The 21,064-nt window shown below is 43.8% G+C and overlaps 2 protein-coding genes and 1 long non-coding RNA gene across 7 annotated transcripts; 2 read left to right on the forward strand and 1 right to left on the reverse strand.

Annotated features, from left to right (window-relative positions):
- The first annotated feature begins 436 nt into the window (after window positions 1-436).
- Window positions 437-13,071, forward strand: recql5 (RecQ helicase-like 5). 4 transcript variants are annotated; one of them, XM_071474093.1, is made up of 19 exons: window positions 437-648; window positions 861-982; window positions 1,498-2,019; window positions 3,239-3,335; window positions 3,415-3,526; window positions 3,609-3,771; window positions 3,857-3,939; window positions 7,427-7,648; window positions 7,787-7,883; window positions 9,171-9,207; window positions 9,294-9,352; window positions 9,876-9,946; window positions 10,057-10,150; window positions 10,218-10,403; window positions 10,519-11,174; window positions 11,248-11,314; window positions 11,393-11,614; window positions 11,728-11,800; window positions 11,887-12,161. In XM_071474093.1, exons 1-19 carry the CDS (start codon window positions 552-554, stop codon window positions 12,012-12,014), a joined length of 3,108 nt encoding a protein of 1,035 aa, XP_071330194.1. In that variant the 5' UTR covers window positions 437-551; the 3' UTR covers window positions 12,015-12,161. The 4 variants fall into 4 exon arrangements, with proteins under 4 accessions (XP_071330194.1, XP_071330196.1, XP_071330195.1 ...); XM_071474095.1 differs by having other exon boundaries at window positions 441-648; window positions 11,269-11,314; XM_071474094.1 differs by having other exon boundaries at window positions 442-648; window positions 11,890-12,161.
- LOC139618283 (uncharacterized) lies at window positions 3,971-6,581 on the reverse strand. Its single transcript, XR_011689705.1, has 4 exons — window positions 6,195-6,581; window positions 6,060-6,103; window positions 4,986-5,137; window positions 3,971-4,899 (listed from the first exon to the last, which is right to left on the reverse strand). It is a non-coding gene; the product is annotated as an uncharacterized lncRNA (long non-coding RNA).
- Window positions 13,072-13,759: 688 nt separating the features above from the next.
- Window positions 13,760-20,924, forward strand: cdr2l (cerebellar degeneration-related protein 2-like). 2 transcript variants are annotated; one of them, XM_071474097.1, is made up of 5 exons: window positions 13,760-14,321; window positions 16,757-16,869; window positions 17,756-17,904; window positions 18,432-18,596; window positions 19,420-20,924. In XM_071474097.1, exons 1-5 carry the CDS (start codon window positions 14,243-14,245, stop codon window positions 20,354-20,356), a joined length of 1,443 nt encoding a protein of 480 aa, XP_071330198.1. In that variant the 5' UTR covers window positions 13,760-14,242; the 3' UTR covers window positions 20,357-20,924. The 2 variants fall into 2 exon arrangements, with proteins under 2 accessions (XP_071330198.1, XP_071330199.1); XM_071474098.1 differs by lacking the exon at window positions 16,757-16,869 and having other exon boundaries at window positions 14,194-14,321; window positions 19,420-20,491.
- The last annotated feature ends 140 nt before the right edge of the window (window positions 20,925-21,064 follow it).

Consider the following 21,064-nt stretch of genomic DNA (forward strand, 5'->3'; position numbering starts at 1 on the left):
TTTTGTGGTCCTTATACTTAATACTTATTTTAATAATTTCACATCTGTACAGCAGTTTAGAGGGAAATATTTTATTTTTTTAATCCCCAATATCTATTTCACAGTCACATATCCGTTACAGTATCACTTTCTGGTACCAGACATGATATCTTGAAGGGGTTTAACTAATTAATTTAAATGCTGGCAAAGTGTTATCCTGGAGGTGGCTTTTCCATCATTCAACATAGCCAAAAACTGTTGTTATTTAGGGGTGTCCACATACTTTAGGCCACATACTGTATCGCTTACATGTGATCAGCTGAAAGGCGTGTACCAGCTGCACCAATCAGAGAGCTCTAACTGTGACAATTGTTTTACTATATTTATACAGTTATAAAACAAAAAGTAAAAATGAATATCGACTTCATGAACGATTGATATAGGATCGAGAAAAACTTGTTTTTTTCTGTCAGTTAGTTGTTGTTTTTTTTCAGTTACAGAAATAGCACAACTGTGATGATGTCATCGGTGCGCGACGACGCTGGAGAGGATTATTATATGACAGGAAGACGATGACAACAAGTTTAAAACAGGCTTTAAAAACCCACTTTGGGTTTGACAGCTTCAGGTCTAAAATACAGGAAGATGTTGTCAAAGCAGTCCTCAGAGGTGAGTCAGCCAGGAGTTTATTTGTCTGCTGAGTTAGTTTCTGTGGCTCTCTGCTAATTAGCTGACGTTAGCTGGCTAACACCAACAAGGAAACTTTACTAACGTTCAATAATATGAAGCTGAGTGTGCATTGTCTCTCACAGGTAGTGTTGTCGTTGTCATGGAGGCAGTAATGTGTGACGCGGTGTCGTTGTATGTGTGTGTGTGTGTAGGTGACAGGGATGTGTTTGTGTGCATGCCTACTGGAGCAGGAAAGTCTCTCTGTTACCAGCTGCCTGCAGTGGTGGCTGAGGGCATCACTCTGGTTATATCCCCGCTCATCGCTCTCATTCAGGTGAGTTTCTGTCTCTGGTTCTGCTGCTTCAATGTAAACCTGTCAGACACCTGTAAGATTTTGAGTGCAGTCTCAGTTAAAGTGTTATGCATGTACAAGTATGTGACCCCTTTGTTGTGACCTGGTTTTCTGCATTCCTTGGGCCCTAAATGTGATCTGAGCTTTATCACATTGTCCCTATGCTAGTATGACTCAAACAGTCATAATCTCTTGTGTATTTATTAAAGACACCCATCAAACATTAAACATTAACAGTTCTGGTGGAAAAAGTAAATGAACATTTTGATTTAATAACTGCTATAAATACTAGGCTGGAATGTCTGAATGGTGTATTTAGTACAGACAAGAGCAACACATAGATTTTTGTGTTATTAGTTGAAATAGATTGCATTTGTACATAATTGTAACATAGATGAAGATCTGACACATTTATAAACAAATGGAGGTAATTCCAAATGGTTCACTTTCTTCTTCTTGTCTCTATATGTGTTGCTCACTTCTGTGTTTTCTCCCAGGACCAAGTGCAGCACCTGCAGGAGCTGAACATCCCTGCCTGCTCTATTAACTCCAAGCTCCCAGCAGGCGAGCGCCGTCTGATCCTGACTGACCTGGAGAGCAGCAGCCCGAAGCTAAAGCTCCTCTACATCACTCCAGAGATGGTGGCCTCTCCTTCGTTCCAACCGTGCCTGACAGGCCTGTGCTCCCGTGGTCTGCTGTCCTACCTGGCTGTGGATGAAGCTCACTGTGTCTCCCAGTGGGGCCATGATTTTAGACCGGACTACCTCAAACTGGGTGAGCTGCGCGCTCGCATGCCTGGAGTTCCCTGCTTGGCCCTGACAGCGACAGCGCCCAAGAATGTACAAGAGGATATTGTTCATTCCCTCAGGCTGCGCTTGCCGCTATCTTTTGTTACACCCGTTTTTCGCAGTAACTTGCACTACGATGTGATCTTCATGGACCTGCTGCCAAACCCCTACGTCCATCTGCATGCCTTTATTAAGAAGGCGCTGGGGCTGGACGGCGGGTCTAGTGGACAGGTCAGTGGACTGGACTCTGTGAGGCTCTGTTCCATTTTGCTTAAAGGATAGATCACAAGTTGCTTTTTTAACAGTTTCATTAATATCATGTTGGAGAGGTAAACAAAGAACAGCTCATTTTGGAAAGACAGAAACAAAAATATCTGAAAATAATAACTTTAATTAGCCTAAGGGTTTCTGTATATATTGTGTTGTGTTTCCATGTGCAGGGAGAGTAATTTAAAGTTTGTGGATTCAAGCAAACTGAAACAAAGCCTTAACAATTCTTGACTTCACTGATACTGGATGTTCTGGATGATACTGTTATCCATATCTGAGAGTTTAAAAATCCCATATAGCCAAGTATGAGCGCAACGCTTTAAAACTGAAAGATAAACTTGTCACCACTCTCCGGTGGACTGTAAAATGGTTTCAAAATAATCTCAAACATATATTTGAGATTCAGCATTTCTGTGCTGCAATTTCTTGTCCTTTATTAGAAGAATACTAGAATAAAAATGGAGCAAAAGTAAGGTGATAATTAATACTGAAATAAAACAAAAAATAAAATTCATCTACAGACAAGTGTAAAATTTGAAATAGCATATGAACTACACGAAGGTGACAGGTGCAAAAATTAGATATGACATGTTCAACCAAAAATGAAATAGTATAACAGCGGAGGTGGAAGGCAGTGAACAATGTAAAGCTTGGTTTGATAACAGTACAGTTCACATGGCGCCCAAATCATGTCTCAGCACGCTGAAGCTTTTCATGCCATGATACATACTTGGCATCCTGTAGACAGCCCTGTCGTGACTATTTTCTTTGAAACAGGAGCAATTTAATGAGCAGGATTTTAACATCAATCCTCTCGTCAAATGTGAGGCTTCTCCGATGACTAATTGTGACAGATGTCACGTCTTACATTAGGCAAGTTGTGAGCCCTAAAATCCCTCAAGTGGTTGTGAAGTATAATGAAACGCGGGATAAAGCGGGATAATGAAACTGTTTTTACAGTCTCTGTGCCAACATCGGCCCAGCTGTGATATGTATCAAATTCACTTAATGCAGATTATTATAAACAGTCGAGTATAGACTGTGCAGCAGGACAAAAGGATGCTATTTTCTGTAATTATGTACCATAAAATTCTAGTTTGATGCAGAAGAATAATTTTTGGTAGATAATGTTTTCCCCAAAAATGCTGGTTTTCTCACACTATCTGATGTCTGTGAACAGGGTTGTGGGATTGTTTATTGTCGGACCAGGGAAGGCTGTGAGACAGTGGCTTACCAGCTGACCAAACTGGGAGTCTTGGCCAAGCCTTATCATGCAGGTAGGAGTAAGTAAGGAGTATGTGTAAGATTAGAAAACATCAGGATTGGGGCTGATGTGTTTGACCTCTGTTCTGGCAGGTCTGAAAGCAGGAGATCGCACAGAGGTCCAGAATGAGTGGATGGAGGGGAAGGTGTTGGTTATTGTAGCCACCATCAGCTTTGGTATGGGAGTAGACAAGGCCAATGTCAGGTGAGATGGTTTTTGCTGTATTATTTTGTATTTGCTACAGTATTTAAGTTTGTATGTGCTGATGTTTCCGTTAATCCCGCAGGTTTGTAGCTCACTGGAACCTCGCTAAGTCTCTGGCCAGTTACTACCAAGAGTCTGGGCGAGCAGGGAGAGATGGACTGCCCTCCTCATGTCGCACATACTACTCCCCGAAAGATAAGGGGCAGATTAACTTCCTCATCCGCAAGGAAGTCGCCCGCAGACAGGTCAGCACAGCAAAAGAGGACTCTAAATGTGAGAATTCAGATTGATGTCAAGGTGTGTGAACATCTCTGAACAACCTGTCTATAGGAAAAACGAGGGTCTGCAAAGGAGACCGACAAAGCAGCCATCACAGACTTTGAAGCCATGGTGTCATTCTGTGAGCAAGAAGGGTGAGTGAAGAAATCAGCGCTCACATGCATGCAAGTCACTTTTTGTTTATTGCTTTTTTAGGAAGTAGGGCAATAAGTGTAAACTCAAAGCATGACATCATTACATTATCCCTTTGCCGTTTGCACAAATGCAACATGCAGGTTTACACATTAAACATCTTTCATTATGTACAAGCTATTTTAGTTTGTGTACAGCAGAGGGCAGACTTGATCTCTCTTTATGCTTTGTTGTACAGAGTACACCAGGCAAAACAGCCCCCCACCCATAGGAGGATCTTACCTAACTCCAAGTCTCACTGCCAATTCTCATACCTTAAGAATGACACAGTCAGGCTTAGAAAAACATTAACAAACCAATTTGGTCTTTTCTTCATATCTCACTGTGTAACCTGCTTTTGATCTTGTTCAGTTTTTTGTAAGCGGTTGTCCACATTTTTCCCACTCATATTCCTCAGATTTTGTCTGCATTATTAAAGTTACAATTGTGGTTGGTTGTGCTCTGTACAGCGCAGGGATGCTCCGTGGAATGTGGATTCTCTTGAAAATCTGGCAGCTTTGGCGGGTGTGTCTCGCAGCTGGTCAGAACATCCTTCTCTGTGTTTGTCAGGTGCTTTGTTGTTCAAGGGTTGAGCTTCTACAGTGCCACTGGACACACCCAGTTTGAGGCTCCACTGAAATGGATCTCGATTATTTACCTACGAATTACATGACCATGACAGACATGTAGGATTTTTCGCTGACTCTGCAGGATTCCCCCGTGTTTGATAGAGCTGCAGAGAAATCCTGCTTTTGTGGGGTCTTTTTGTGTGTGCACCATCTCCTGTGCTTAGATGTCTGATCATAATGAAATAATTCTCGTCATGTGGAGCACATTTGCTCAGAGTTTCGCTCCCTTCATCTTCGTCTTACGACAGCAGCAGCAGGTCACGCAGGTCAGCACTGTCATGAGCAGGACCACCACTGCGGGAGGGCAAATCGTCAGTATCACGACTAGCTCAGTCTTACCCAATAAAGAAAATCAGTATCGATAGACAGCGGACACTCACAGATGAAGATCAACAGGATGGAGAAAGCGCCCACCTCTATAGCGTTGGCACTGGACAGACCCTGCAACTTTATCCATATCCTGTTCAGAAGGTTCAGCGTCTCTTCTTTGGCATCCATCCTCGTGACGAGGCAGGAACAGGGTGGATTTACACTGAAAAGGTCAAGCTTGAATTTAGTTTACACAGCATCTCATTTATTTGCGTGTGTTTAGTGTCATCAGGATATAACTCCTGTTGGTTGTCACTGACGCCCTGACATTGCCAGTAAGTTGACACAAGCACATAATTTGCTGCTGTTCATCTATGAACACGATCAAGTTGTGCTCCCTAACAGTTTCTCTACATAATTGGGGTTTTGTGATTTTGAGAGAGAAAGTGGGAGGATTACAGTGAGAGAAAGACAGGAGTTTTACTGCCTGGGGGTGAACTGATGTAGAGCATGTAGTGTTTTTAGCCAAGTGTGTGTCTGAGAGTAGGTCTGTTTACCAGGGTAATGATACAGGGGGTGGTGCTGGTGGTTTAGGGCATTCACCATAACTTAACAAGTTAACCCTCTGTCAGGCTTTTTTGTAAGACATGATATTATGACATAAATGATATTTCTGCGCAGTCAGTGCTTGGTGGGTGTTAATTTTAGACGTTATATCAATTTTTAAATATTAAATTAATCCAAAATCTGCAGAAAAACAGATGTGTGGACATTTGCATTTTAATCTGACTTTCCTGTCACTATTTACCCCCAATGCCCCAAGTTCAGTTACTATTCTTATACTATTACTACAGCCCTAATTCAGACTTCTCCACATCAACTCTTTGTTAAGTTTAATAATGAACATTATAATTTACAGATGATGTGAGAAACTCCTGCTATTGTCATACTGTGCAACAACAGAGTTACCCCACCTCCTTATTTTAAAGCAGACGAGTTTAAATTTCCTCTGTGTTTGCACATAACAACTCAGTATTTTCAAACACATTCTTGAGATTCTTCCCAGCCTGCAGTATCTCTCAGGTGCTTTGTCTCTCAAATGCACGGGAACAGATACAGACACACTCAGTGTGAGAGGCACTTACCTATGAGAGTCTTTGTTGTTTTCACACACTCAGCCAGGCCCAGACTAACCGGCAAAGATGACAAAACAGAAGTAAGCAGACAAGTTGATGAGGAGGGGACAGAGATAAACATGGTATTTTTACTGAAGGAGTTACCTGCTGAGTGTCTGAGTGTTGTAAGTCATCCAGAGGAGGAGGAGTGCTCAGACGCTACTGAAGATTAGCAGTCAGGTTGAGATTAGGGTTAGGAGGGATAATTCCTCAGGTACAGGTGATAGTCTGCATGTGGAGTTGAGGAAAAGTGAGATGACACACGAAAACAAATCCCATTCACTGCTTCTCTGTTTTTCCTCCCTTTTGAGCCTTTTTATTTCTTCTGTTCTTTCTTTAGTGTGGTCTTCAGGCTTCTTCTCTTCTTTTTGTTGTTTTTTATTTTGGTAATGACACATTGAGTAGTTATTTGCTGTGCTGCTTGACTGTGCTCCTTACTTTAGTTTGTCTGCCTCTAAGGTTGTTCTCTCTCTGACGGTCCCATCTGGGAGTGACTGTTGCCTCACAGACTCTTTGTGCTCCTCTCTGTCTTTCCCCACCTCCTTTGGTGAGACTGCACCTCTCTCTTTCATGGCTGTGGAGACAGCATTTCCATTTCCAGCAAGGTAGTTAGTATGTTGTTGAAGTGGCTGGTTTAATGAGCTGCTTCCCAGACACACTCTCTCTGTGTGTGGTTGTGGTGTTACATAATGCTGGATCTGATACAGGAGTGTGAGGCTTTTCTTTTATAGAAAGAGTGGAAACAATCACACATTAAGCAGGGATGTCAATAGAAAACATAACACGCAGGAAGAAGGTGGGCTCTTGTTACAAATGAATAAAAGTTGTCCAAAAAAAAAAAAAAAAAGGAAGATAAGACTGAAAGTCACCTCCCCAATTAAGATTTAATTTGCTCTAATGCATTCTTTATATCAGTCCATCAAGATGTACAGAAGCTAATAGCTCTGTCTATTAGTTTTACTATTCTGCACTATTGCTGTATTTTTTATGTTATATGGCAAGGGAGCCCTATTTGGCTTATTTCATAATAGAAACATTGATTGCGGTTGGTGTGTGATGGTTACACAACATCTAATAGATCACTCATGCACCAGATAGCTGCTCCAAACAGCCAGTGTATGGTGGAGAGATGTTTACTGTGTGCACAAAAACATCATCAGTCTCACAAGCTCTCAACATGGTAGCCAGCTTCACATTGTCTTTTTGTTGTCTTGTTTTGTCTTATGTTTATTGTCTTTAGTTTTGCTAATTCCTTCTAACTTGCAGGAGCTATGTCAATTTCCTGCCCTTACATGAATTTAGTTTCTAATACACAGTGTATCTCATCTACCCAACAGTTGTCGTCATGCTATCATCTCCAAGTTCTTTGGAGACAAGACGCCAAACTGTGCCGGCGCCTGCGACTACTGCCGTGACCCTAAAGCTGTACGCGCACAGCTGGAGAGAGCGGCTGTCCTCAGCACCAAGACTGAGGCGGCTCACAGCAGAGAGCCCAAAGGACGGTTCGGTTTCCAGCCAGACGCTTACGAAGGAGGAAAGAAGGGCTATGGCTTTGAAAGGCAGGACAAGTTTAATGACATTTTCTTAAATGTTAATTTGATTCGTCCCATTTTGGAGGTTATATTTCTTCAGTGTGGATTCAAAGTAATATAAGTAACGATGAACCTGTATAATAATACTAATGTTACACCTTGTAGATATGATGAAGGGGAAGATGGCAATAGTGAATATGAGGACATAAAGAGGAAAAAGGAGTTTTCCGATCTCTTCAAGCAGCAGATGAATTTACGGAAGGTGAATCATAATAACCAACACACACAAACCTTTGTAGAAATGTAAACTTAATTGGACTAGAAAAACAACTCCATACATTGTTTGCATTGTGTGTCTGTACATCTGTTCGCCAGCTGTGGACAGCTAAAAGGCAGGGGTTTATTGGGGCCCCTGTAAGTGCGGCTTGTAGTAAATCGTTCCCACATGTTCAGTGGAACTGGCACAACACCGAGGAAAAACTATTCCTCAGCAGCCCCAAGTGGAGCTTGGCCAAACAGTTTACAACACAGCATAAATGAAAACAGGAATGTCATCATAATTGTACAATAGTAGAAACAGAACATAAACAACCAAGAAGTGACGATCATAATGGAAGATCGTTGTCACTTCACCACAAAGAACCACATATATATATATATTAAAGGTCCCACATTGTGTAAAGTGAGATTTCCATGTCTTTTTTGATTATAAAGCAGGTCTAGGTTCTGTGTTAATACTGTGAAAGTATCAAAGCGCTCAGTCCACAGAGAAATGCACACAGCCTGTATTCAGAAACTGAGCCTTAAAATGAGCTGTCAGGACTTCTGGAACTTTGTGATGTCACAACAATGCAGTCACGGATCTAAGCAATGCCCCAAGCCCGGCCCACCTGGACCCACTATCCAACCTCAGAAAAAAGTCAGCTCAGAGCCTCTCCTCTGATTGGCTCACCGACCTGTTGTTACCAAGCTCCAGATAGAAGCCTGAGAGAGGAGAGTTAAAACTACATTCAGGTGGTTTTTGTTATTAAAACCTCACATATCTTCTTCGGGATAACAAAACTTCAAATGAAACACATGAAAAGTGTAAAATATGGGACCTTTAATAATGTTTAAGAGAATTACTAGTGAGGCTACATCCAAAATTTATAAATAGCCAGCTCTTACAGGCTTGAAAGATGGCAGTATATGCAGTAGTCTTGGCTGGGTAAGGAATATTCTTACATACATTTTAATACTTATATCTGCAGTGAAAACTTATCTCAGTAAGGCTCAATAGTAATTGACTTAACTCTTCTCTTAAAGTCACTGTCAAGCTGACACAGGGTCTGCTTCAAACTCAGAAGAGAAATTTTAATGTGCTTATGGTAGCAAAGAGGTTCAGGGTGATGTCAATGTTGAATCTTGTCACGATGCACAGGAAGTGTACCAGTGTTACTTCTCTAAAATAATACAAAGAGTACACCACCATATCAGATGTGCACTGTTTGATTGGAAGTTCTCTAATTTTGTTGAATATTAACTTCTGTCTTTGCTGATGTTTCTTTAGGGAACTGATGGTCAGAGAGAGGATTTTGACCCCCCAGGTAATATAAATACAGAAGAAAATAATTATGAATGCATATTCAGGCCGATGTGTACTGTCATATAAGCGGTGTGTCCTCTTGTGCAGATGCTAATTGCCCACTCAGAGAGGCCAGCAGCCAGAGGATCCCCAGGCTCACTGTAAAGGTACAACAGAGCCACAAACACATTCCTCATACCTGCTCCATTCATTAACATGTCTACAGGAATTCAGTGACTCATGTGTCATGAGGTGTGAAGGCAGTTGCAACTGAGCAACACAACACAACTGCTGTAAATATGCAGTACTTCTACAGCATAGAAAAGGAGAGTGCAGCAGATGAAAATAAAGTACTGCCACTGTGGCCCATCTATGTATTACATAATGACATTTTGTACAGTAGAAATGGGAACCTTCAGCTGAAATGAGGATATCCTCTGTTCTGCTAAACCATAATTGATGTAATAACAAAACGTATCTGCACACATGTGACCACTAACAAAATGTTTGCTCTTTTTTGCTTTGGTGTTGAACTCTATAAATTGTGCAATCACCCAAATGTCTTTCTAATTGATAAAACTATTATAATTCTTCTGTTATTCACACCAATAGCCTTTATTGACAATTGGCTATTTTATTTTAGCACTGTTTTTTTCAATTATTCAATTGTTAATTAACTTAATATTTCAGGCCAGAGAACACTGCTTGTATCTATTGGAAGAGGCGTTACATGGCCACCAGGGGGCAGAAGACACATTCAAGTAATTATGCAGACACACGCTACAAATATCATTATTATACATAGTTAATTTTCTGAAGAAAAGTAACACTGTCACCTGACATTGTTCTTCATCTCCTTTCCACCTCTCAGCTATGACACTCTGTCCTTGGCAGTGGATCTCGAATACGAGGTTTTCAAGAACAGCAAGTCCTCCAACTTGTACAAAGCTGCTGTCCTAAAGAAGGTAACTCCCGACTGTTCTGCTGTTGAGATAAGGAAGACATATTCCTGACACATCTCTTATTCTGAAGGTGTCAGAGATGAAGAAAGGGGCACTTCCCTCAGCTGGAGGTCAAAAAGGAGAGGGTGACAAGGCTAACAGCAGCAGTGAATCGAGAGAAGCTGAGTCAAAAGTCAAAGAGGAAGCATCCTCCTCCTCTTCTTCATCCTTTTCTGAGGAGCTGCAAGGGTTCACATCTGCGTCTGAAATCTACTCAGTAAGATCACCTTAGTAGACACTTTCTTCAGCAAGTTTAGAAGCAGTTATTCTGGCTTCTTGTGGCTGGATCTTTCTGATATAAACACGTATTTTTTCCCCCATTATTCCTCCAGCTGAAGCGTAAGAGAGTAGGGGCAGGCCAGAGGGGCTCATCCAACCCCTTCCAGACTGCCAAGGATCTGCTGAAGTCCTCCATGTTGGACACTGCTTCTAACAAATGGTCAGAGAGTGGCGGGTTTTACAATGACAGCTCAGGAGGCTCTGGAGAGACATCTCTCAAGGGGAACAAGGTGGGAATAAAAGAGACAAACACAGATACATCTTCAGCTGTAACATCGTCCATCCGAGCCAGAGCAAATGCAGTCGCTGCCTCCATGAACAGCCCGACAAAGGGGGGCAAAGCCATGACCAAGAAGCAGCAGAAGCTGGCGGAAGCGGCAAAAAGTTCCCGCAACATTTCCCAGTACTTTGCAAAGAAACAAACAACAGAAAAAAGCCAGGAGGAGCTGGAGACGCCGAAGGGACTTCGTACTAGGTTATCTCAAACTACCACTGTGAGCCCTGAAGAACACATCTGCCAGCAGGAACACTCACCTATCACTGTGGAAGCTGTGGAGAGCAGTCCCGTCGAATCAGAGACTCAGGATGTGACACGAGAAGAAAGTAAAGAAGTAATACTTATAACTGATGATGACGAGAAGGAGGAAACGTTTAAAACAGAGACTTCAGAGCTGAAGCAGGTTCAAGATGCATCTGAAGAGGATACGAGGTCTGCCACAGAAAAATTGCACCATTTTATGACAACTTAGCTGGGAAAGTTCTTTTGTATCAACTCTCAACAGATTTTTTTTACCCCCTCACAGACAAAAGAAACCAGAGAAAGAAGCTAAACCAGCTCTAATACAAGGGGTAGGTCTGATTCTTATCCAGTGCTAAGATTTATCTCCTGCACAGTAACTAATGATGACACATGCTGTATATGTCCAGCTGACAGATGATATGAAAGGCAACAAAGAGTCGCCTCCTCCAGCAAAGCGCAGCCGCCCCGCCGATGGCAGCACCAGAAGAGTGACCTTTAACCCTAATGTGCAGGAGAGGGCCCTGCACCCGGTGAGCGAGCCACCGAAGTCGGTGACGCTGAAGGAAGCTGCTGACATCGTGGTCCGCTATCTGGACCCTTTTTACACTCAGGGGAAGTTTGCCACGAAGGTGAGAGAGGCGATTACTATTTCGTGTTTGCAGAGGAGCAGCAGTGTGAAATGAAATAACAGGCTTGGCTTGTTTGCCGATGACTTCTCAGCGGTTGCTTTCTGTGGTTGTAGGAGCTGTTCAAGTCCTTCGCTCGCTACTTGTCTCACCTTCTTGCAGAAGGAAGGAGTCGGGGAAAAGGCCAAGGTAAGCAGGGTATAAATTATTAAAAATAATAAACTTTGCACTGCTTCAAACAATGCACTGTTTTCTGACTCTTGTGTTTGTGTCAGCAGTCAAAGCAGAAGCCAAAGCTCTCATCAAGAAGTTCTTCAGCAGAGTCCAGCGCTGTGAGAGCGAGGCGGACTGGAAGCACCTTAAAAGACCACACAGCTGTAAAACCACAGAGAACAAGGAATGATGGGAAGGGAAATGTAGCCATTTTTAGAGCCAAACACTTCCTCTTTGTCAGTGCCTCTTGTTCCGGTGATCTCAGGCTTCGCCACAGACGCCTGCTGACCAGGCTTATGGTTGTTTTGCTGCTAGAGTTCTGCTTTTTTCCGGGCGGGTTGCTGCTACAGTAGTTTATGTCAGTAAATCAAGCAATAAAATGTGGACTGTTACAGCCTGAGAGAGCAGTGGTAGCACTAACATGACAAGTGTTCTTTATGTTTCCGCCCATTAACTGAAAACTGTGTACACAAATTCCTGTATGGGACCTTTGTGGTACTGCAATCCTCTCTTTTTCCACCTGCACTTATACCTACAGAAAGCATGTTTCAAATCTCTGCTAGTGGATTTTTTTTTAAATACAGAGCTGAAAGGTTATGAGGGCTTATCCTCTGGGGACCATGAATGTCTGAACCAAACTACATGACAATCTACCAAATAGTTGTTGAGGTGTTTCAGTCTGGACAGAAGTGGTGGACCAGCCAAAAGAACAACTGACGTTTCCATCCATAGAGCCTTACCACCATCCCCGTCAAACACATTGTGCCAATGGTTAATAGTAATATAAAGTAGTATACATACTTTGAAGTAAATGGGGATAGAGCATACAAAAATACTGGAACAACGTTTTGACATTTGACATAAACCAGATGGTTCTATGTTATGTTTTTAATGCTGCTACATATTTTGTCTTTGGCTGCTGGACTGCAGAACAGAGCAAAGTAAATGGACATAAATGACACACACTGTATGATGTAAAACTAAGTTCAGATTTGACGTAGGTTGTCTCTCAGCTTTAGCAAGAGGAGAATTTGTGCAGAAGGATGTTTTTTGTCTTTGCTACATTGCTTCCAATGAGGGAAAAGCTCTTCATGTTCTAGTGCCTGTCAGGACTGTGAGAGGCCGCAGTCTCTGAGGCACTGAAGGACACAGACTGGACTGTATAGCGAGTCTGAACAGCCATAGTTTGTCTACTCTCCGCCCCTAAATGTTTACAATAAAGACCATGCTGAACAGGAACAGACTAACCCGGTGTGAGACGTCCCTTATTGTGTGTCAGTTAATAACTGCTAATGTCTCAAGTTGGACAATCAAGCTTATTGGAGCTCTGTGTGGGAGGGAGGGAGGGAGGGAGGAGACGTCGGTGCCGGGGACGCTGTCAAACACAAGAAACGGTGACGTCACCTCCATCAGTGCTGCCTTCAGGTGCTTCATGTAACTCGCGACTTCTGGTGTACTTTAATTCAGACAAAAAGAAGGGTTGTAAAAATGATTATAGATTATTACATTCAATTATAAAAACATTGGTATTTTTTTTTATGTCACCTCTAGGTTTAAGACATTTTAAGACTAAATTCATGTAATGAATATTTGATGCTGTCCCATCTTTGTCAGATAAAATAAACAACAAATGGTCAAAAGGTTTTGTGCTAAAGTGCACTAAATTGTTGGAAAATGTCATTGTTTAGGAATATGGACCACTAAAGTAATATCAACTTAAAATGACAAGGCTGTTAAAGTGGATCCTGAAGTCTAGTTTTTTTTTCGCTTTTATGTTTAATATTACTAAACTAAAATGTTTAATTACCACAGAGCACACCTGGGGTCAGGCAGGATCACAGCACTACAGAGAAGGACAAATACAATAAATAAATAATAATAAACAAACAATAAATGAATAAACGCGAGACTTCAAGCCGGTGAGCATCATCAATCAGTGATAAAGGAGTCAAACCAGCGTTCAGATGTCTCAGGCAGCAGAGATAAAACAACAGGCTAAAGGCAGGGGTGTAGCAGCAGCAGCCGCAGCCTAAGGTAGCCACATCTCCGACAGCGCTTGAACGCAGCAGCAGCAGCAGCAGCGGTGAGCCGGGCTGCCAGCCTGCGTCTGCGAGGCCCCGCTGCACATCCACGACCGGTGGGGCGACCGGGAGAAACGCTGCGGTCTCCTCCAGCAGCTGCCGCCCGCTCCGCTGTTTTATTTCACGGCTGCAGGTCCGACCGCTCGGGTGCGGTTTCTCTCACATCTGCAGATGGCTCCAGAGGCAGGTGCACCGCCGGGATTTTCTCCTTAACTCATTTGTCTCAAAGGGTTACACACTTGGGGAGGCAGCGCCGCTGTTGTTTGTTGTCACTTCCGGGCGAGCCGTCGGTGAATTAGCGGATCACGTCGCCGGTGAAGAAGTTCATCAAGCACCGATGCTGCGTGCGGGCAGGATGGAGGAGTTTGTCACTGAGGAAGAGGAGCCGTGGTACGACCAGCGGGACCTGGAGCAAGGTGAGGCATCATTTCTCCTGTCTCAGGTTTGTGTGTGGATGTGAGGATGTAACAACGCCCCCATCCACAGTCTCCCTGCTTCCCTGGATTGGATTTTGGGTAAATGGATTCATGCGGGAGGGGGTGGATGGAGAGAAAGGAGAAGGTTGCATCCATTTGTAAAACACATTTGAACCCATATCTCTGCCTGTCTCTTGTCTATCCGCTGAGCCCGGAGCTGCCTGCCCTTCATCTGCGCTCTCCTCCCCTGCCACTTATTTTGATCATGTCAGTGGTGTTTCCCAGAATAGCCCTGCTGTCTGACTGAGCGACTCTTGCCTCTGCTTCATCTCCTTCCTCGCAGGGGCCACATCTACATCCCAGCAACCCTTTCCTTTGCTCCTAGATGTTCTTTCTTTCTTTTTTTAATCTCTCAAACACTTTTATATTCCCTCTGCTTAGTTCGTGGGCCTGGCTGGAGGACAAAGAAAGATGTGAAAACACAAATCATCTGTGGGGAGGTAGTGGCATGTAGGGTGTGTGCACGCCCACCAAAGGTCAAAACAAGCCAGCCATTGTTGGGGGGGGGGGAAATGCAAAACATTTCCCAAATTTTTTTTTTAGATGTGGAAGTTTTTTGAACAAAGAAGAGACTCAGTGAGAGCCACGGCAGTGGAACAGGCCCCAGCCCTCGTGTTTACATGCTCATCTGAAAAATTTGACCATAGCAGGATGGATAGTGATTGGTTTGTGACTATTTCTTCTTCTTCTTTTTTTTTTTTTTACAATATAGCACCTGCTGTCATGCCTTTAACCTTAAATAAACATGTGAGGCAAAAGCAGAGGGTCTATCAGAAGTATTGTGCGTTTGTGGCCTTTTTACTGACTCGAAATGTGAAACAGTGTGCGATCAGCCCTCTCAGTAATGACTTCAATGGATGCACTCAGAGGGAGTGCAGAGGAGAGATGAGATGTGTGTGTGTCCTCCTGTAGCGCCGGCCTCAGCATCACCCCATCTCCTGATTACCTGCTGACCCAGAGAACTAAAGCAGCTTTGTGTCTCATCATCGCTTCGTACATAGTCAGAGAGTAGAGAGAGGCAGGTGGATATTAGTGTGTGTGTGTGTGTGTGTGTGTGTGTGTGTTGCCCTGCGATCTGTATCTCATCTCAGCATTATTCAGCAATGAGCCTGAAGTCATTAAGCCCCTGGATGATCTGATTAGGAAGACCCAGACAAGTGGGGATCAAAGATTCCAGGCTTTGGGGTCAGATCAGAGGCAGAATTTGCCGGCAGCGCTCACCGCTCCAAACAAACGTCATCCTGCTGCTGTTATGCAACTTCTGTCCTCCCAGCTCTGCCATTTAGTGACCCCTGCGCTCATGATGATCTGGCGAACGTATGAAGTGCAACTGGGCAGATGGTGTGGCACGGTGATGTCATGTTTGTGTTGCAGCCTCGTCTGAGGGGGCTGTGGCTGAGCGTGAGATTCGCACATCAAAGAGCGTCACAGAGATGCATGTGCAGGAAGCAGATACACGCCATGGCCGTCTTTAAGCTCATATCAGAAGGCTTTGAACAGATGTGACAGCCTTTTTTTTTTTTTTTTGTCTTCACAGGTCTACTGTGATTGATATTTCCTCAACATAGCTTCTCATTCGTGTGCATAATTCAGAAATTACCTCACTAAGACTCGGCACGTGACGGCCCTCAGGAACAGAAACAGTGCTGTGGCTGAACTGGACCCGGAGGCTGAAGGCTCTCTGTGCTCTCTCGACTCTCTCTCTCACACACACACACACACACACACACTCAGTCAGCTCATTATCACTCAACGGTTCAGGCCAGTTTTCTGCTATCAGTTCTGCATCGTTGAAACAGGAAATTACAGCCTGTCCCTGCCTCCCTCGGCAGCACTGTAGGCAAACGTAGCAATGCAGGCGTGCACAGTGTGAGCTGATGAAGCTTGTTAAGTTTATCAGATGAAATGGAGAGATTGCTGCTTCACTCAGGTGTGCATAATAATTTACACACGGATACATAAGACATGCACCAAGAGTAAAATATATCTAATATCTAATCTAATACATGTAAAATGGAAATGGAAATATCTGGTCCCTGGTGCTTTACACCTACAATGACACGTGTGTGTGTGTGTGTGTGTGTGTGTGTGTGTGTGTGTGTGTGTGTGTGTGTGTGTGTGTGTGTGTGTGTGTGTGTGTGTGTGTGTGTTCCTGTCACTGCTCACGCCACACACTGCGGTGATCAAACACTGCATTCATGTCCAGTAGTGTTTGTCAGTGAGTGCAGCTGGGGTTGAGTGCAGCTCTCAAAAAGCACTTGTGTAAATGTTTTCTGGTGAAATGAAGAACTCAGCACTGTGCAGCGAGCTCCTGTCCCCCCACGCTCTCACTGTTCTCGGCTGCTGATCTGTCCTCCTCTCTCGGCCTCTGTCAGACCTGCACTTAGCAGCGGAGCTCGGCAAGACTCTCCTGGAACGCAACAAGGAGCTGGAGGACTCCCTTCAGCAGATGTACATCAACAATGAGGACCAAGTGCAAGAGATAGAGGTATGTTGGTCTCACCTTGTGGATGTTCACGTCAGTGCAATCCAAGCAGATTTCATGCACATTCGACATAAGAACGACCTGGCATCGACTGGCTCTTGGTGATTTAGTACCAAGCTAATTATCGGAAAATCTGGAGCACTTGGAAGAAAGAGGAAAGAAAAAAAAAAAAAAAAAAAGAAACAGAAGAGAGGACCAGAAGTGTTTGTTCTGTGAACGTGAAATGATATGTGAAATGAGTGGATCTGTCGCCTCATCACAGCTTTAAGACTCCTCATTAGTCAGAAGCCTGGCTGAGGATGAGTGTGCTCAGCAACAGCATCACAACTCTGAGGGAATCACATGAAACAAAAACACTTTCGATTCTGTTACTGGCATGAATCTACTCTGTGTTGCAGGAAAGTGCAAATGTCTGTTATCTGTTCCTTTGAAAATTGCATCAATGCCCAGAGAAACGAGAGCTAGATTTAATTAAATTAACACTGATCAGTGGTTCTTGCCTATCACATGATCTCTAGTTTATTTAAACAGATTTATGCTGGTTGTTGTTCAACAATTATCGATATAAAAGTGTATATTGAAGCGTCAGTGTCAAGTTTGCATTTGCACCTTTACTGTTTTGAATGGAAGCTGAATGTTTCACATTTAGCTGGTTCGACTGTTCACCCATTCATTTTTTGCTATAACCTTCATCCATAGCTGTGTTAAACCAGTTAGACGTTCAGCTATTTCAGCCTCTCTGCTCACAGATGTTAGTTTCCATGCATTCTGCATTTCATGCATTGCCACACGTCCAGGTGGCACTGCTGACTCATTACGTGGATATATATTGTAATTAAAATCAAATTCATCAAAGCTCATCTTAATCGTAAACCTGTTTCCCTTTCAGTACCTTTCCAAGCAGTTGGAGATGTTGAGGGAGATGAACGAGCAGCACGCAAAGGTGTACGAACAGCTGGATGTGACTGCCCGAGAGCTGGAGATCACCAACGAGAAACTGGTGCTGGAGAGCAAGGCCTCGCAGCAGAAAATAGACAGGTGACCCACACTGAGACTGTCGTCTTCGTCGTCCTCTGCCCTCCACCCTGAAAAAGCATGTTTTTAACAAGGAGATTATTGTCATCACATCGCATAAATCTTCACAGGGATGTTTTGAAGCCAAAGAAGCATAAACCAACAATGAGCGAAGCGGTGTAATTTCTTCATCCTGTTACATTTTTGCTTATGTTACAACAACTGTGCGGTAACAGGCCACACCCTCCACCACCGCAGCCACAAGCACTTGTACCACTTTTGCTGTCTTTAGCAATTTCATAATCATAATCAGGGATTTAAGTTCCTTACAGATCATAATACTGGACTAAAGGCTAAAAATAGTTTTCAGTGGCTGCCTTTGTTCTTTCTAAATGTGCTCCTTCACATTTTCTGTTTAGTCACAGTGACTCATTGCCCATTTAGGAGAATGGTGTGACATAACAAGCACACGAACAAACGTGTGTGTGTGTGTGTGTGTGTGTGTGTGTGTGTGTGTGTGTGTGTGTGTGTGTGTGTGTGTTTGTGCACAGGTTGACGGGCACTATGGAGACTTTGCAGGCTCAGGTTGACAGTCTGACAGCTCGGGTGGAGGAGCTGCGAACTCTGGAGGAGCTGAGAGTCCGCAGAGAGAAGAAGGAACGTCGCAAGACTGTCCACTCCTTCCCCTGCCTCAAAGAGCTCTGCACTGCACCACGGTGACTGTTTGGAGTTTATTTTCTTAATAGGCAGTATCCATTCACAAAAAGACACTTTGTCACTGCAATGACACATCCACGCTCCGCAGTCAGGTTTTGTTGTGGTTTAGTCTTGTTCACATAGATTATTATGTAGCTGCGTACATGAACTGATTATTGCTGGGTTGACTTAAGTAATTCTCCACTAATTATTAGACTGCAGTGCCCTACAAAAAACACAGTAGCTACAGTACAGACCTAAATCTGACTTCTCACCTTACAATAGAAATGATTATATCATCAAATGCTTAATTCCCAGGAAGAAAGTGGCAAAAACATCACTGGAAATTCATAAGCACTGCAGTGACCGTGCTCCAGCCAGATGAGGCTAGCTGCTAGACAGCTAAAACTAATATACCCACTTTTCTCTGTCTCCAGCTCCAACATTTTAGTAACTGATGCATGAATGAATAAATTAAGCATGAGCTAAGGGGGCATGGTGCAGGGATGAACCCATTACATTTTGGGGCAGATCCAGATCATTTACTGTGAATTTTAATTTTTTCTTCTAAAGTCTGGTTTATGTTGTTTGACCTTGGCCTTTGTGGAGGTGTCTGCTCTCGGAGTCACAGACCTTTTAGATAAGGTCTGTGACAGTGATTAATAATAAACATAAAAAACTTCAAATCTATATATCTGTCGCAGGGTTTGACCAAAGAGCCTTTAAACTTCAAACCCTTTCCTCAACCTCACTGTTTCTGTAGTTACTGCTCTCTGCCTTTATACTTACTATTGATTTTATTATGCTTGTAAATATTGTAAATAAATACATTTATTTTGTCAGGTACGAGGATGGTTTCCTGTTGGCCAACCCAGGCAGTGTGGACCTGGCTGAGAGACGGCCGGTGGATGAAGAGAATGGGCGCCTTAGGGACATTGTCTCTTCCCTTCGGGCGGCCATGGCCACAGAGCGGTCCAAGAGGGAGAGTGCTGAGCGGGAGTGTGCTGCTGTGCTGCACGAGTTTGAGCGTCTGGAGCAGCGTCTCCTAGGAGCAGAGGGCTGCCAGCTGCGGGTGCAGGAGCTTGAGGCTGAGCTCCAGGAGATGCAGCAGCTGAGGAAGTCCAGGATATGTCTGATTGGGGGCATGGAAGACGGTCTAGAGACGCTGCTCAACCACGGCCCTGAGACAGACACCCCAGAGGTGTGCACAGGGCTGGAGGAGGGAGGAGAAGGAGTTGCTGGAGAGCCAGGGGGCACAGGGCAGCAGGGAGTCCCAGTGAGGAAAAGCTGCAGTGATACAGCTCTAAATGCGATCTCAGCTCGTGATGCCTCAGGGAGACGTCAGGGCAGTTATGCCCTGCATGCCAATGGCGTGCGCAAGCGGGGCATGTCCATCTTGAGGGAGGTGGATGAGCAGTATCACGCCCTGCTGGAGAAGTATGAGGAGTTGCTGGGGAAGTGCCGGCGCCATGAGGAGAGCCTGTGCCACGCTGGGGTGCAGACCTCGCGGCCCGTCTCCAGGGACCCCTCCATGAAGGAGTACAGCATGGTCTCTGCAGAGACTTCAACATCGGGGGCTGCTGCCACGCCTCCCACACCCCCTCAAACTCCCTCCACCCCGGAGGCCCTGGAGGGGATCAGCAGGCAGGTGGAGCAGGTGGACAAACGGCTCAGCCAGAACACGCCAGAGTACAAGGCGCTGTTCAAAGAGATCTTCTCCCGCTTGCAGAAGACCAAGAGTGACATGAACTCCACCAAGAGCAGAAAGTCTAACAAATGAGCTGGAGCCCAATATAACAGCCAATGATACCACATGCACTGAAGACAGCAATTACACGGGACGTATTTATCTTAATTTACCTCAATGTTTTGAGGGATTCTTGTTTAACATTTGCCCGCCCATGACTCTGGGGTGGATGGCTGTAGTCACATGGTAGGATGATGAATGATCTCTAGGAGGGAAGCTAGGCTGATTAAGTTGAAGCTGCCAAATGTTATAATTCACTACATGTTTGAAAGATCGTCGTCGATGTGGATGAAATGCCTTTTCTGAGCGACCGTAACTGACAAATAATCAGAACAGAAGGTCTTTTGTCTAAGGACAAATTAGTATGTGATGTAGTATCACACACTAGGAGTATTTGAGATGTACTGATGCAGAAATGATCTTAACAATTGCCATTTATTTTTCAGGTATAGAAAATAATTGAGCAAAAATAATTCATGTAAAAAAAAAAAAAGAGAAAAAAAAAACTGCCATTGGCTTTGAAACTACTTACAACATTTGAAGCATGTATCTATCTAATAAACACTAAGTGCTAGGTCTTTAAGAGTAGGTAAAAATAAATCACACAAGCTTTCGACCAGCTTGAGGTGCTTAAAGATGCAGGAGTAATATTTAAACTGTGTGTATTTTGAGTTGGTTGGATGGTACAAATCCTTCCAGACAGCTGCCAAAGTGTACTGTGCATAAGTGTTAGGTGGATTT

The sequence above is a fragment of the Trachinotus anak genome, unplaced genomic scaffold (assembly GCF_046630095.1).
Source record: "Trachinotus anak isolate AG129_WGS33_773 ecotype Australia unplaced genomic scaffold, CSIRO_AGI_Tana_v1 ptg000003l, whole genome shotgun sequence".
Taxonomy (NCBI): domain Eukaryota; kingdom Metazoa; phylum Chordata; class Actinopteri; order Carangiformes; family Carangidae; genus Trachinotus; species Trachinotus anak.